Source organism: Mixophyes fleayi, chromosome 4 (genome assembly GCF_038048845.1).
Source record: "Mixophyes fleayi isolate aMixFle1 chromosome 4, aMixFle1.hap1, whole genome shotgun sequence".
Classification (NCBI taxonomy): domain Eukaryota; kingdom Metazoa; phylum Chordata; class Amphibia; order Anura; family Limnodynastidae; genus Mixophyes; species Mixophyes fleayi.
In genome coordinates, this window is record NC_134405.1 from 183897781 (window position 1) to 183913983 (window position 16203).

Genomic DNA, 16203 nt, shown 5'->3' on the forward strand with positions numbered 1-16203 from the left:
TGGCTACCACAATTTACTGGAATAACTTCTGATATTTAAAATAGGAGTTCTACCTCAAATTGGCTGTTGAAAACCTTCAAACACTCCATTGCTGCCATTTGGTAGTGTTTGTTGTGAATAACCGATCTTCATTGGCAACATGTGTAACTAAGGAAACATGGTGGAAACGTGGACTACAATTATTTTATCCATGGTCATAGATGTTTCTAAGGAAGGCCAGTTATAGACAACCTATCTGTCAAACGACAGCAGCAGTGTGCTTCTGAGACTTCAACAAGCACTTTTAAACAAAGTTATATTTCAAGTATCTAGTAAAGCATAATTATTTTAGGTAAGGAGAATCATTTATTCAGTGGAGTTACCCTATAAAGTCATATATATCTATATGTAATATATATATATATATATATATATATATATATATATATATATATATTTATTTATATATAGATATATATCTATATATATATATAGATATATATATATAATATATATTAGAATTGTGTGCTCATATTCTAGAAAGCTGTTATTTTATTTTCAACATACAATGTTTTAAATAAATAAGAGAAGCATGTTTTGTTAATGATAACTTCCATATGTTATACCAATTATGTTTCCCTGTGCTTTACACATTTATAAAAATTCGGCACATAATATACCATCACTCACACAGCATGGTACCATAATGCAAGAATAAATCTGTTTAACAAATTAAAGTCTAATTTACAGAACAAATTTAGAAACTTGTTCCTGGAAGTCTAGTGTCAGTATTGTAAAGTATGCATGTGAAAATAGTACTATGGGAAAAGAGTTGTGCATAGTTCGAGGCATGAATTCTGGGATGAGTTATTCCTAGCAGTGTGGTGCAGTTATCAAATGTCTTGAAGAACCCAACAATGAGTCTGGGAGGAACGGTGCGCATGCGCTGCTCAGTACTTTCTCCTGCTAGTTTAGACTTGGCAGAGCATAGAGCAGCTGAGAGCTCTGCAAAACACAGGGGGCTCCTCTGCTACAGGAAGAGCACTGCTGAGACCCTCCGCTTCACTTATTAGAAATGTGTCTTTTAACATACAGTATGCGGAAACTTATTGCAGTTTTGGCAATGTCCTGATCGCTCTTCTTTCGACATGACTGCAACGTAATGTAAGTGGAATTGTCAAAAGTTTTGTTGAACGGGGTAGCAGGGTTGTAAGCTGTCACCACTATGACTCATTAATAAATAGGTGCCAACGCATTGGCAGTCACAGCTAGCAGTGCATGCTGTTAGTTTTTCCTGATTTATTACTAATTATGCCTAGTTATTGGGAAAGTTGTTTGCAAGTCGTTAGCTCAGTTGCCTGTGTGGCTAATGAATGAGTGTTCAGTGGAGACTGTAAGTGTCTCTGCTTCTTTTCTGACACACAGCTGCAGACACAAATGGCTGCAGGTCACAGCCCCTGGCTGGAGAATCCAGCATTCCAGAACTGTGCACAACCCATCTATTCTCACATTCCCAGGCACAGTCCTCTCCAGTCACTACTGTACAGTGACAGCACCAGTCACACTGCGGGGCGCTCTGAACAGGCACCAAGGTAACATGCACACTGTAACTACAGGCACATACATAGTACATCGGCCTCATTCTGCAGCGTGTCCAGTCACAATTCTCTAGAACAGGTTCAGCATTTTGTTGGTAGCCTTACCTATTTCGTCAGCGGTCAGTATTATTTTTTAGGCAGCTCATTAGGTTTAATAACTTTTGTCTCTTGAATTATAATGAGTCTGCTACATAAGATAGCTGTTTCACTAGTGGAGATCATTAACTAGCACATATAAATAAACACGTACCACCATGACAGTAAATATTTACAAAGAACCCCCTAAGGTGTCTTAAATTTATAAGAAACATTTACATGTTTTAAAAAGACCCATTCTAATATGTTTTGTATATGTTTTATTATTTAACAATTCATTTAATATTATTTTTAGTTATGTTTAATAGACTGAAGTTGCCTTGAATCTATCTGAGGTACCCCTTGGGGGTATATATTGAGAAGCTTGGATATAGCAGACAAATACATTTATTTTGATTACTTTTAGGATATTTTATACTATGTTTGTGTTACTACTAGTTTGTGTATACATAGTATTAACCCATATACTGTGATTGCTGTACAGTTTGTCAAAGATCCCAATGATATGTTTTATACCTGAACATGATTTTTTCATTAATTATTCAATATGTTCCGAGAAAGGATGCTACATTAATTTGATAAAAAGGCAAATTTACCAGGTGGTTTTGTAAAGTTATTATTTCATAGGATTTCCCCTAATATTTCAGGATCATAGCCAGGGCACCAACTCACAGTATAATAGTAGTTTGATTTAGGGTATAGTTTGTGGTCTAGAGACTTTGTGATGCAGTATCTATCCTTTGTCCTTTAGATTGTAATCTCTTGGAGCAGAGATCTCATTCTCAAGTTTGTGTAAATAATAACATTCCATAATTGTTATCATGGCCTATATTTATAACTTACATGTTATGCAGAATTTTAATACTAGTGTTTACATAGCCTAATGCTGGCATTAAAATTCAGTGTTTTAAATGTGTTTCTATTACAAGTTGAGCACATATAAGCTGATGTGAAAATTGAAATCATTGTGCCAATAGGACAGTACATATTCACATTTTTATGTGCATTTAACTTGCATAGCAGTGCGTTTTTTTGAAAGCTTTTTGTTCCATTTCAGTGCATCTGACATGCACCAATACAATTGCAAATTTACATTCATCTCAATAGGAAAGCATTGTGAGGAGCATTTGGCTTGAACAAGCTAACTTAGTGTTTTGACACAAATGTGTATAAAAACAGCAGATTGAATGCATTTGTACACAGATCTAAGCAAATATAAAATGCATATTAGATACATACATAACCACGGTGCATTCTACTTGCTGTTTACTATTCAATTATAAAAGGCATTGCAAATACCAGTGCATATGTAGCCTACTAGTGCCAGTATATTCTATTGCGTAATATATTGAACATACTTTATTTATAAACCTCTATCAATACTAAAGGTTGTCCTGCTTATAAGAACAGCTGCAATATTTGAACTTTGTGTATGTTTGCAATGTGTATTGTGTAAAATAAGACATTGTGGCAAATTTACTTACATGTTTTTTCATGTATAAAAAAAACTTGTACAGAACATGAAATCTAATACAGTAGTGAAATCAGGCTTAAGTTCTAGCTTGCAGGTACTTCCTGCTAAAAATAATGGTGTAGTGTTATGGTTTTTTTTTGTGTAGTATTTTTTATTGTTTTGCACACTTACTTAAATGTACTAACACTGTAACCTTTAAAGGTTTGGTAGACTCAAGGTCACGTCCATATTGCCTGGTCAGGTGTGAAAAAAACGAAAATTGTTAAAAGTGTATGTTTATTATTACCAATAATCTATGTAATCAAAGTACTTTTATTTGGCCAAATTTACATGGCTCAATAATACTTTCGCTACAAATAAAAAATGTATTGGTACTGTATTTATAGTGCCAAATATATATAGATACATTTTGGACACTGGTAAATATCACACATGCTTATAAAACTGAGGTAAGATATAAATTCGACTCAGACTTTTATGAAACTTAGCATATGGTATTTGCATATTATGATGGGAAATCAATCTGATTTATTCTCAAATTAATACCATATCATAGACCTACACATTGGGTATGGATAGATTGAATTACATTTGTAAAAAATAACATAGAATTACTGTGCAAAAAAAGAGTAGTTGAACATGAATAGGTAAAAAATACACTACATGTATAAAGCTTCACTGTCAGTGAAATGTGCTCCTTCCCTTGTCCTACTATCACATGAGCAGAAGACAGGCTGACATGTATCAGGCAAATAAAACTTGTAGTTACTAAACTGCCTTTCAGCGGCCGGCACTCGCTGTGTTTAAAGTGTCCCCTACACCCTGGTATCAAGGCACTGTTGGTATCCCATTTTTCTGTCCCTGCTTTCTCAGTTTAAATGTTATTAGTGCTAATTTGAACATTTCGCTCATTATTAGATATATAATCCTTGTGATTACTAATCAATATTGACAGGAAATATCTGTTTTGTGGAAAAGCTGAAAGACTAATAGAGTGTTAGTGGAAGTAGAGGTCAGTGGAAGTAGTTCTACAAATAGGACATTAAATGTGACACTGGGGCATTGAAATAGAAATGTAATAGCTCTATTCAATCGTATGAACAAATGCACTTGTCTTTCATGTACTAAGTTATGGTTATAGCTTTTAGTAGGATCTGCTTTTACTAAGACTATTTGCAAGTTGATCTCTTTCCTTCTCTTTCTCTTTTGAAGTGCTTTGATTCTGCGGCAGTCCCTGGAGAGGATGAAGTGGTGAAAGGATGGGGCTTTCTCCTGCAAGATTGCACAATGGCCAGAGAGGACTCTGTGAAGTGCCTGCGCTGCCTGCTCTACGCCCTCAATTTGCTTTTCTGGGTGAGTCAAGAGGGCCAGGCAGTCTGTCAAGCAGGTGGCAATGCCTGGACTCGGGTTACAGCTGGCCAAGAGAGAAAGCACCAAAGGGCACAGCTAAGCATGAATTCATTTAACAGGATTACTATGTATTTTCCAAAGATCTAAGGGTTGTCTTCTATTAGCTCCTTTGATCAACATACACTGCTGCCGCATGTGCCAGTTCTCGTGCCAGCTTTTTCTCCTTTATCAAAGGGAGAGGGTGATAAATATCTCCCCTGGAATTAAAGAAGCAGTGTATTTCTTTCATCGTCCTCCTAAATGGGCCCAGTCATATGCCTTATGGTCATTTCTAGAATTATTCATAATCTTCTTATAGGTGACATTAATATTTAGGCCCTGCCCTATCCTCTGAATTGCATTCATTTGAAAGTGACAGAGAGTAACATACATTAACATAGTGACATCCTGTGACTGCTGTCTGTCAGAGCATGCTGGTGTATTTAGTTTGAACAGTGTGAAGGCATTATGTATAAATCATTAATTATTCAGTATTGATATTCTACAGGAGTAAAATAACCAAAGTATCTGAGCAGCACATGATATGTCAGATATGATTAGATGTATGTTGAACACTATGTACAGTTGTCACTTTGCTTTTAAAGTTATAAACTATTATAGATAAAAAAAAAACTTATCTTAACTGGTTTAGAACTGTAATGGATAAGATATATTTCATTGCTTCTAGGTTGTGCAGTGTTTCTTATCTGATTTGGGCTTGTTTAGCCCTGAACTTTGAGAATCTGAAACAAGAAGGCCAGTAATAATTTCCATTTTGAGACTTGTTAGTACTATCATGTTTCCTGCAGCGATATTTTGTATGGCAGATTACCTCTACCTTTTAATCTGTCACATTACTTTGTGATACGTACATTATACATACAGAAACAAGTTCATTCTCCAGAATAACTATAGAGAGGTTGGTTTTGCTCACATAAATACGCTGGGTAAATGGATAAAAATGCATGAAAACTAATGTGCTCTGCAGGCATGCGCTTTAATACATTGACCATACACTTGTTCATGCATTGCACTTTTACCAGTGTCATTTAATGGTTTGGTAGACCAACACATTACAAATAGGTTATGCTGGGTTTATAACGTTTTAAATATGGTGTTACAATTTTGTTTAATTAAATTGATGTTGGGAATGGCATCATAATTTGTTCAATTTGTCATACGTTTATTAATGATAGGTGTGAACAAGCCCTCAGTGTTCATAAAACATTTTAATCTTAATTTTTTCATCATAATGCAAGTAATTTAGGACTGGAATGTACAGGACCTCATGTTACCCTGGATTTGTCTGTTCGTTCCTCCTTTTCATATCCATTGTTTCTCATGGCCTGTGACTTAAAGGTATCTGGGCTGGAAAAATGTGTAATAGTCATTAGAAAACACTGCATAATTGCACATTTCACAGTTCCATTTTTTGTAGTGCCTTCTGTATGTGTATGTCTAAGTACGTACGTACGTACGAGTGCAGAAGAGCTATAGAAAGAAGCCACAAAGTAGCGAGCAGGAGTTTGACTTTGCAGCCCACACTTGGCATTTGCATACAGTGCACAGATATATACTTTTTGTAACATCAATAGTTGTTATTAAAGGTTTAAAGGTATGGGGAGAGGGGGTACAGAAAAAGAAGGGGAAAGAAAAAGAAAAGGGGGGTACATAGAGGGGAGCAGACAAAACAATAAATACTGAGCTGCAAAGTATTGTCTTAGTTACATAGCAATAAGAGCATAATGGGGTGTCTAGAGTTAGTTTGATTGTGGGGACTCAACTAGGGACCAGGGGTACAGCAACCGTATTAAAGATGGAGGGGGCAGGTGTCTCTGGGAGGGCGTATGTACCCAGACCCTTCTCCGTCAGTTGTGAACTCATGCCAAGGTATCCATTTAACAATCGGAGAGGATGGACCCATAGGGTATGTAGGCGTTCAGTGTCTCCATATAAAAAAATGAAAGTGAATTTTTGCAATAACTTTGTGACGAGTAGGAGGGGGACAGGTGTTTCCAGAGCTACGTTTTCACCGCCCTAGCGGCTACCAAAATGTGGCCCCATATATATTGGTAATGTTTAGGAAGTTGATCAGAGTACAGGTGGAGGAGAACAATGAGCAAGGTTGGGTTAAGGATATTGACATGACCTTCCGGGCAAGGTCAAACACCTCCTGCCAAAGGGGTTGAATGATGGAGCACGACCAGAACTTGTGCATACTGCCTCCAATAGCCTCACAGTTGTGCCAACAAAATTTGGAGTGATTGTACCAGATCTGCTTGAGACGGGCTGGGATAAGGTAAATCCGATACAATAATTTAAACAATATTTCTACATGATTAGCACATTTGGAAACTGTAGATAAATTACCATAGATGATTCCCCATTGGGCTGGAGACAGGGAAACGTTGAGGTCTGCTTCCCATTTACACTGGAAATGTGTTAGGGAACGTCAGGGAGGCAGGGTAGGTGTTTTTATCCAAAGGTGGCACCGCCTTTATTGTTTCCCCTAGTTAGTTTGGCATGTAGAAGAGGCGGAGGTGGGCTTAGTGAGCAATCTTTGTGACGGAGGTCCCCATTTCCAATGCCGCAACCGCAGGTATTTATAGAAATCTTTGGATGGGATGTTATATTCATCCTGCAGCTGCGAAAAGGAGCAGAGACCCCTAGGGCCAAATATTAGCGCAAGGGAACCAATTCTTGCTCGGGTCCAATTAGAAACATCGAAATCAGGGAGCAGCTTGGAGACTGTGAGAAGGGAAATGTTACTAGTCGGGGAAGAGCCTTCAAATTGGAACCGTCCTTCCTAATTCGGGACAGTTGGAAGGTATGTTTATGCTCTCTGCAGAGGAAGAGAGAGCAGAGAGATTTTGTCCTTTTTAGGACATAAACAAGGCATTATGTAAAAAGAACTTTATCACAAATATATCAGGTTTAAAGTGCATTACTAAATCTATATTAGTGGTTTTAGAACATCTAATTAATATATTAAATGTTTTGGAACTTTCACTCAAAAAATGTAACTACTTATTTTAAAACTCTATGTAAGAGGCTACTATTCATACACATGAAAATGATAAATGGGTGTTTAAGACAGATTTTTTTTTCTGTAAATAGAGCTGACATTTATAGGAAGGAAATACACTACAGGTCATCCTACACTACAATATACAGTTTACCATTATTCTTTTGGGTTAAGTTTGGGCAAGTAAGATATAGAAGGTTGTGCTGAGCATAATTTTGCTACTGTTTATTCAAGCTCATAGGATAGATGCTGTAACATTTAAGTCCAGCAGTTTTTCCTGGACATGTTTTTGTATGATGATTGCAGTCATAGATGTGTGCAGGTGCTGCCACACAGGTAGACACAATATTCTGACATATCTTTAGTACATTACTAGCATCAAGTCTCTACTGTCAGCTATCAGTTCATTCAAAATTCAATATTTGCGTAAAGCATTTGTCAAGAATGTTTTCATTTGACTTCATAAAGACTGTGGGGTATATTTACTAAGCTGCGGGTTTGAAAAAGTGGAGATGTTGCCTATGGCAACCAATCAGATTCTAGCTAGCATTTTGTAGAATGCACTAAATAAATGAAAGCTAGAATGTGATTGGTTGCTGTAGGCAACATCTCCACTCTTTCAAACCAGCAGTTTAGTAAATATACCCCTGTGTCTCTTGATCTGTTAGAGTTCTGAGAATTGTCAAAAACAGTGAGAATGTTTTATCTTAATTAGTCAAAATAATGTATGCAGGTGACATTTTGTAGAACATACAGGACTTCAGTTAGAGTTAGAAACTAAGTAAAAAAAATGGATCATACTTGCTCTTGGACAAAGTATGTTCATGCAATTAGAGAAGTGAAATTGCATTTTATTTTTGCATGCAGGGAAATTACTGGCTTCTTTTTCATGTAGCATGCAAATAATGGACAGCTTTATTTTTACACTGCAATTTAGAGTTGAACTAGGACACATCCCCTCCAACATTTTCAATTTGACACCCCCGCAATGTAAAATGGTTTTTCCACAGTGCAAATTTGCTCATTCTTCTTAACTCGTCCAACAACGTTTATCGGCTCATGATTCTAATGTTAGTTGAGGATTAGGCAGTGGCAATAAGTGAATACATGTATGATACAGAGGACCCTGTACTATTTATGACTTGGCACACCTATCTGTATCGGTAATATGGCACTAAGGTCAGTAAAATAAGGAGAAGGCATAGATAATAAGGTGTAATTAGTACAAATATGGTTGTGAACTAAAAGCCAGAATTGACAGTTTTATTATAAATACACACAAAGTTATTGCAAAAGAAACAACTAGCATCAGTGACTAGTTACTACTGGATAATGCTAAAGCCATGGAGCCACACTTCACATACAATATGCATTACTAAATCTTCCATCAGGCATGCTAACCCTTGAAAATATTCTTCCCTGATAGATTTATATGAAAAAAAAAAAATATGAACAACTATTAGTGGTATCATTTAAAAAGCTATCAAGTATTTGTTTGCTACATGAAAAAAAACAGTCAGTATTTAACTTGTGTGCAAAACAGATTACTAATTTGCACCCCTTGCATTGTAACATGGTTTTGTCCAGGAGACTGAAATAAGAAGTTTCTCAAGTTAAGATCCTTAATGAATCAGGCCCTTAATTTGTAGTTGTGTACCAGACTTTAATGATTCGCATTTGCTAAAATACCCTTCATACACTTATTTATATTTATATAAAATTAAATAAGTGCCTATTATAGTTATGCTTTATAATTTGGCAACTTACCATGATTCTCAAAGTCTAAGTTAATTATGTAGTAAACACAATATGTAACCACACAACTGAAATATATGCACACTGTTTAGGATGTTTTGAGCTGTTTAATATTTCATTTATCTAAAATAAAAACTATTAGCAAAGTTTGTCTTTGCTAAAAATAAATAACTGTGATATAGCTATTTTAAATTAACATGATTATGATGGGGCATCATATCAAAAGCTATATCAGAGTATTCAAGTGTTCATACATGAAATTAGTAAATTGGTCTTTTCTAAGAAATTAAACTGAAATAGAAACTGTTATGGCCTTTTGGATGTCATCCAAATGGATAAGGAACAAATTGACAGGATGGAAAATCCAGTTGGCTGATGATGCAGTTTGGTGTATGTATGGCGTCATTGCCTGAGCAGAACAAAGAAGTTCCCTCTGGCCATTTCACCTCCGGCTGTTCGTCCCGATCAGTGAACTTCCAAAAATGTGGCCGTTTTGGCTGCAGTATATGTGTATATGGGAATAGGAAGCTTAAATAGACTTTGTAGTATGCAACATCCTGGTCCAAAGAGTTATTCACTTCCTCATGTAAAGCAAGCAAAATAAATTTATTCAGTATAAAACTATGCTAACATTTACAGGTAATATGGCAAAAACGGAGGCCAGATCTCCAGAAGGATAGAAATACATTAGAGACTGTACAAAGAAAAGTAACTAAAATGCTGCATGGCCTACATCACAAAACTTACCTGGAAAGACTAAAAGATCTTAATGTATATAGTTTGAAGCAAAGAAGGGAAAAGGGGGACATGATGAAAACTTTCAAATATATCAAGAGTTTTACTAAGGTACAGGAGGGAAACATTCTTCAAAGGAAGAGATGTATTAGAATACGAGAACATGCAGTGAAACTGGAGGGAAGTAGGTTCAGAGGAAATCTGAGGAAAACTTACTTCACAGAAAGGTTAGTACATAAGTGGAATAGCCTCTCATCAGAGGTGGTAGAGGCTAATACAGTAGAGCAGTTTAAACATGCTTGGGATAGACATAAGGATATCCTTACAAAGAATAAAGGATCAAATAGTGTTCGAGGTTACCATAGGTTAAAAATTGGGCAGACTAGATGGGCGAAGTGGTTCTTATCTTCTGTCAACTTCTATGTTTCTATGTAAAAAATTATTGGTTCCTCTCTGAGCTCTCAGATTAAATATCTTATAATGGAATCAACATAATAATTGTTTAAAACCAGAGAAAAAACAAGCCAGCGCTCGGTATATCCCATATTGTATATGGTAAAAGCTGCGTGGCAATATAAATGCTCATATATGTATGCAAAACAAAAAGACAGTTGTCAGTGCTTATCCTTTACACTGCATATCTGTGTGTATCTAGCAAATTAAAAACATGAGGTATTAGTTCATATTTTGATCAAAACATTTAAGCCTGCATCCCAGCTTCAAGGGCACCTCATTATATGCAGGTCCTACACTGACCTATATGCTTTAGACACCAGTAAAATGCAGTAAAAATCAGATGCACACACCTCCCAGGTATAGGGGTTTATATCTAGCTAGGACTGGCTTGTGAGCCACACATTGTAACAACTGCTAAAATAATATTATTCATACTCACGTAGTTTTGTTTAGCTGACTACCAAAAAATAAATAATAATAATAATAATATGTCCACTGAATGTGAATAATTCTTAGGGACTCCTGTCCATTGTACTTGGACCACTGGGATGGCAAAGTTGCCACTCCAGCGCTCCGTATCTTGTGTAATAACCCCAGCCTCCACAGCACTGGGGTGTGCAGAAGAGCTTGTTGGAGGGAGGAGCACACTTTTTTTGTGGTCTCTCCCCATTGAGGCAGCAGTCCTAAGCTGACCAGCCTAGCACTGGTTTTCACTATAGTAGGAATACTCCCTGTTATTGATGGAACCCAGCCAGAGCTGTATAGCACTGGTTCTGGGTAAGCATTTAGGGATTTCTCACTGATTATTTTAAAGATTATTTACTTACCTTTATTATTAAACATTGCACTAACAGCTCCTACCACTACTCATATGCGTCACTAAAATTGCGTTTGAAGGCAGATACATGTACGAGTGGTGGTGTAGACTGATGCAGACCCCAGATTTATAGCAGGGTACTGTACAAAACAAAAGCAGTACATAGACTACCCAGATACACATTCTTCAGATGCTGTATGTATTGCTGTTTATTGGATGGATGACACAAATTTATCAAACACTGTCTTGCACAACTGAGCGATCCTTGTTGGAATTTGAGGATAGTTAAAGGAGGACACATCAGTATATATCTGTTGTTTGCTCAATGCTCCACAATCTCAGCACTCCTTCTCATTTCCCCAAGCGAATATATTGTAATCGATACAGTCTATCTAATGGAGAAAGAAGACACAATAGGACCCCAACTCATGAATTTACAATTGATTTTACTATGAAGTGTTCCTAAAGACAGTTTTACAAACAATGTGTCTGACACTCTTTATTTGCATGTTTACGTATATTTAGCTGTAGCACTGGTAGTCCTCTAGTCTTGAGCACATGTAGACCTTGCCTCGTGGACCTGCCTCTGTGCAACTATGTAATATATCGTGTGTCTGATTAGTGTCATCGTCATGGGCACCAACATGATAGGGTGGATGTAAACTTTTTTATATCTCATTGAAACAAATGGGCCATTGACATGAATGAAAAAAAATAAAGCACAATGTAGTGTAACCACTTTTGTTAATCCCTAGTGGTTAAGTGCTCATTTCACTCCCATAGAGTCAGTTACATGTATGATGACATACATTTTTACAATACATAAAGAAGAAATGTCTTGACATTTGACTTCAAACATCCTTTATTTACAGTGGTAGCACAGAGCATGTACTCAACCAGGGAGTAAATGTATCAAGCTGAGAGTTTTCCGGCGGGTTTCAAAAGTCGAGATGTTGCCTATAGCAACCAGTAAGATTCTAGCTATCATTTTGTAGAATGTACTAAATAAATGATAGCTAGAATCTGATTGGTTTTTCAAACCCACTGGAAAACTCTCAGCTTGATACATTTACCCCCAGGAGTTGATCTAACTCATGGCACTCTCTTCTAGTGTATTATTAAAATAGGCAGATATAAATCGACTACCCAGCATGCACTGATAGCCCAGGTTGCTTTAAGTCCCTACACCTGCACAATTTCAGCAAATATAAGTGAAAGGGCAAACATCACAACACACGAATTAAAAAAAAAAGAAAAAAGGAATATAGTGTAATAAAGTTTATTATACAATAAAAATAGATAAGAATGTCCTCACAGTGGTAAAACGTTTTCAGTCAATGAATGAAAATTCAGAGAATACGATATCGGTTTCAAAACTGTTCACAAAGATCACGTGACTAGGCTGAAGGTTTCATCACTAGTAAACAGTAATAAAAACTTGCATGGACTTACAACCAGTTTCACCTTTATGGCTTCATCACAATCTACAAGAGAGTTATAAGATATGCTCTGCAACATATACTTGTCACCGGAATGGGCTTTTTATTGTATACTGGTCACCAGAATGGGGTTGCTATGTATGCTATTCACCAGAATGTTTTTTTTTTGTATACTTGTTACTAGAATGACCACTGTGTTTTATACTGTTTACCAGAATGAGCTTTGCTTTTCATATTGTTTTCTTGTCACTGGCTTTGCATTTTATATTCACTACCAGAATGGCATTTTGTATTGGCTCTGATATGAATGCTGGTCGCAAGATATCTTTGTTTTTCTACCGTTAACAAAGGAAAACCCAGCTTTGTATGGCTCTGCATTTTATACTGTATGTTGTACATTGTGGGAATATTGTTATGTTTCATGAGCACTAAGCTAACATGTTGGGCATTAGGTTATATAAGTGCTGGTTTGTGCACTGCACACTCAGGGCCTGTGCAAGCCCTGAGGACTTTTTAATTGACACCCCAACCACGCACATTTGAGAGTGGTGTTCCCCAGTCATAAGTGGTGCACCCATCCGTTCAGTTTCCTACCTTAGGCGGGAGGTGGAGACAGCATCCTCAGACTGTGACATCATAACCAAGCTCCACACTTCTAGTATAACACTGATATGGAAGAGCAGCACCGAGCATCTTCACCTGTAAGAAGCAGTTGGCTGCTTCTCTTTCATACACGTGGCCAGCGCTGTGCGTGCACCGTGGGGACATTAAAAACTCTGAATGAGTGATATTATATTATTCAATCAGTGTTGTCCTAGGCAATGACTAGATTCAACTAATGGTGGCGCCAGACCTGTGCACATTGCTACATGAAGGTACTGTTTTATTTATGCTTTTCTTTTACACCAAGTATGGAAATTTAGACACATCATAGTTGCGACACATACACTGCATTAACAGAAACTTTAAGCCTTACGGGCCCTTATCCTCTGGCGTTTAAAGGCTGCTTCAAATTCCAACTGCAGCAGCATGTGTAAATAAAACCCAATCTGTGTGTCCATACCCATTTGGGTACATAATTGCGTCTGCCTTAAAATTCAGTTGTAGCACATATTATTTGGGACACTGAATTGTCCATTTCAGTGCATTTAATGCATGTCACCGCACTTGAATAAGTTGATTCACTCCATGTGGTAGTGCATTGTTTTCATACTCACTAGGTTACACCAGTGTTGTATTTTTCAATTCATGTTTTTCAATTCATGTCATTGAACCATTCATTACAATGGTTCATTCATTTCAGTGGTGAATGTGCTACATGTAGAACACCAATAAAATGAATACGCCATCTAAATGAATGGACCAATGACACAAATGGAGCTTCACAGAACTATACATTTGTTTTTTTCCCCACATCAATAGAGATTCAGTTATTCTCTATTGATGTGTGAGCAAAGCAGAGAGCCTCCTCAGGTTGTGTTCATGTCATCGGTAATATTATTTTATTTTTTAAATCCTGTGGATTACTAGAAGAGTTTCATTGGATTACACTCCTTTGGATCGAAAAAATGTCCCCTTGGATTACAATTTATAACAGGAAGAAGATTTTTCACTCTAGCAGGTGGACCCCATGTTTACAGTCTTGCAAACTACACTGTCTGTCTTGGGCTGGCTGGTTTTCACTATAGCAGAGGAACCCCATGCTGGCTGTTCCCCTATTTTAAAGGTAAGTAGCCCAGGCTGTCTAGTACTGGGGCTGGTTAAGAAATATGGGTATAGGGCTGTGCTGTCCATTTTTATTTATGTATGAAGCGCACACAGTGCAAACCCTATTGAAATCAATTGCAAAAGCTCCATACTGCTTGCATTCTTGATGCTCGCAATAGTATTGCTTTTATGGCAAGCGGCTGAAAACACTGTAGTGTGTACCCATCCTATGAGTCAAGAATAATGGTGTGATCTTAGGCTGAGAAGTGTTATCTCCAGTCAGGGCTCATGGTAAGGTAACGGCGCTAACAGCAAACTGTCAAAGACTTTCTATAATGTAGATAAGGTTTATTACCAACAAATAGTAGTTTAAATTCAAATATAGCAGTAGAGGAGAAGTTATAAATAACCTCTATCCTCTCTCTTATTCCCATGTGTTTGGAAAAAACCCTCCCACCTGTTACCTCCAGGAAAAAGTGTAAAAAATAAACCTTTTTAAAATAGATCAGCAAAGAGATTTCTATTTTTTATAAATGCGAATTCCATATATCATGCTATTATGGAAAGTGTAATGTGCGTATTGTCGCTAACCAATAACGATTGTCGAACCTCGATTTGTGTTTCCAACGCACAAAGATTTATTCGCAATAAGTGGAAAAAATATGCTCAAGCGATGTAATAGTAAATACAGCCGTTACTTAACGCAGGCGCTCTGGATCCAGTGCAGTCATTCAATCCTGAAGTCTGGGGACAAGAAGTCTGCACTCTGGATCACAAGCTGCTGCTTATATACACAATCAAGTACAGTAATACAATGAAGATGGTATGGCTTGCATCTATTGGTCCGGGTCTCAGGAATGTCCAAGGGGTCGTCAATCATTGGCTAGTTCATCCTAAGGAATCCAAAGGAGGGGGTCATCTCTGCAGGGGGTATGCTCTGCTCTTCCCGCCAGAATTCCTTAGTCTTAAGTAGTTCATAATTCCCTATCATTTATAACTTGCGTATGCACTCTGCGATTCCCTCGCAGAGCGCACCAAACAGTAGGATATGTAACAAGGTTCATTATGATACCACTCATGATGTTATTCCTTTAACCCGTTCTGTGTATTTCACTAATATGCATGTAACTCTGATATAACATATAAATACTACTATATTTCGACATAACTGACTATGTGTTGCAACTACCAATAATGTGTACTATTTTATAAGTATGCGTGTTTGTGCGAATGTATGGTAAAAGACCAATTACTGTTGCTGCCACGTGTAGTGGATGCGTACGCCCTTTCACGCCGTAGCGTGCCCTTGTACGTCATAGCGTACCGTACGCATCTTTTCAGACAAAGACAACCAAGTTTGCTAGACTTTAATTGAAATGACTTTATCCAATTTGCTGACTTCGACAGTTCCACCCTTTGATAGTGTAATAAACTATCACCCAATCACCGTTTCAAGTTCAGGATTATACAATACTTCTTCACAGACCATGATCTCGGTATCTGGTACCACCCTTTCAGTCTCTTTCTCAGTGTTACTCTTATGAGACCGTTTTCCACACTTCAACACAGTAGGAACACATTTGACAACTAAACCAATTGCTAAGATGACACCCAGTATAAGGAGAAGGAGCTTACCTACACTCGCAATCATTTCCTGTACCCACTCCCCCAGACCGGAGAACCATTTTGCTGGGTTCAACCATGAGAACCAACCCGCCACCTTTTCCCCGACC

The 16203-nt window shown here is 37.3% G+C and overlaps 1 protein-coding gene across 2 annotated transcripts in view; it reads left to right on the top strand.

The window, feature by feature from the left end:
• Window positions 1–967: 967 nt before the first annotated feature.
• TSPAN12 (tetraspanin 12) overlaps window positions 968–16203 on the top strand; it is a 129126-nt gene continuing 113890 nt past the window's right edge. Inside the window, exons 1-2 of one of the 2 annotated variants that reach the window (XM_075208965.1) lie at window positions 968–1143; window positions 4360–4500. In XM_075208965.1, coding sequence (XP_075065066.1) covers window positions 4435–4500 — 66 coding nt within the window. In that variant the 5' untranslated portion in view covers window positions 968–1143; window positions 4360–4434. Of the gene's footprint in view, window positions 1144–1515; window positions 1572–4359; window positions 4501–16203 lie in introns of those variants that run through there. The other variant, XM_075208966.1, reaches the window with a different exon arrangement.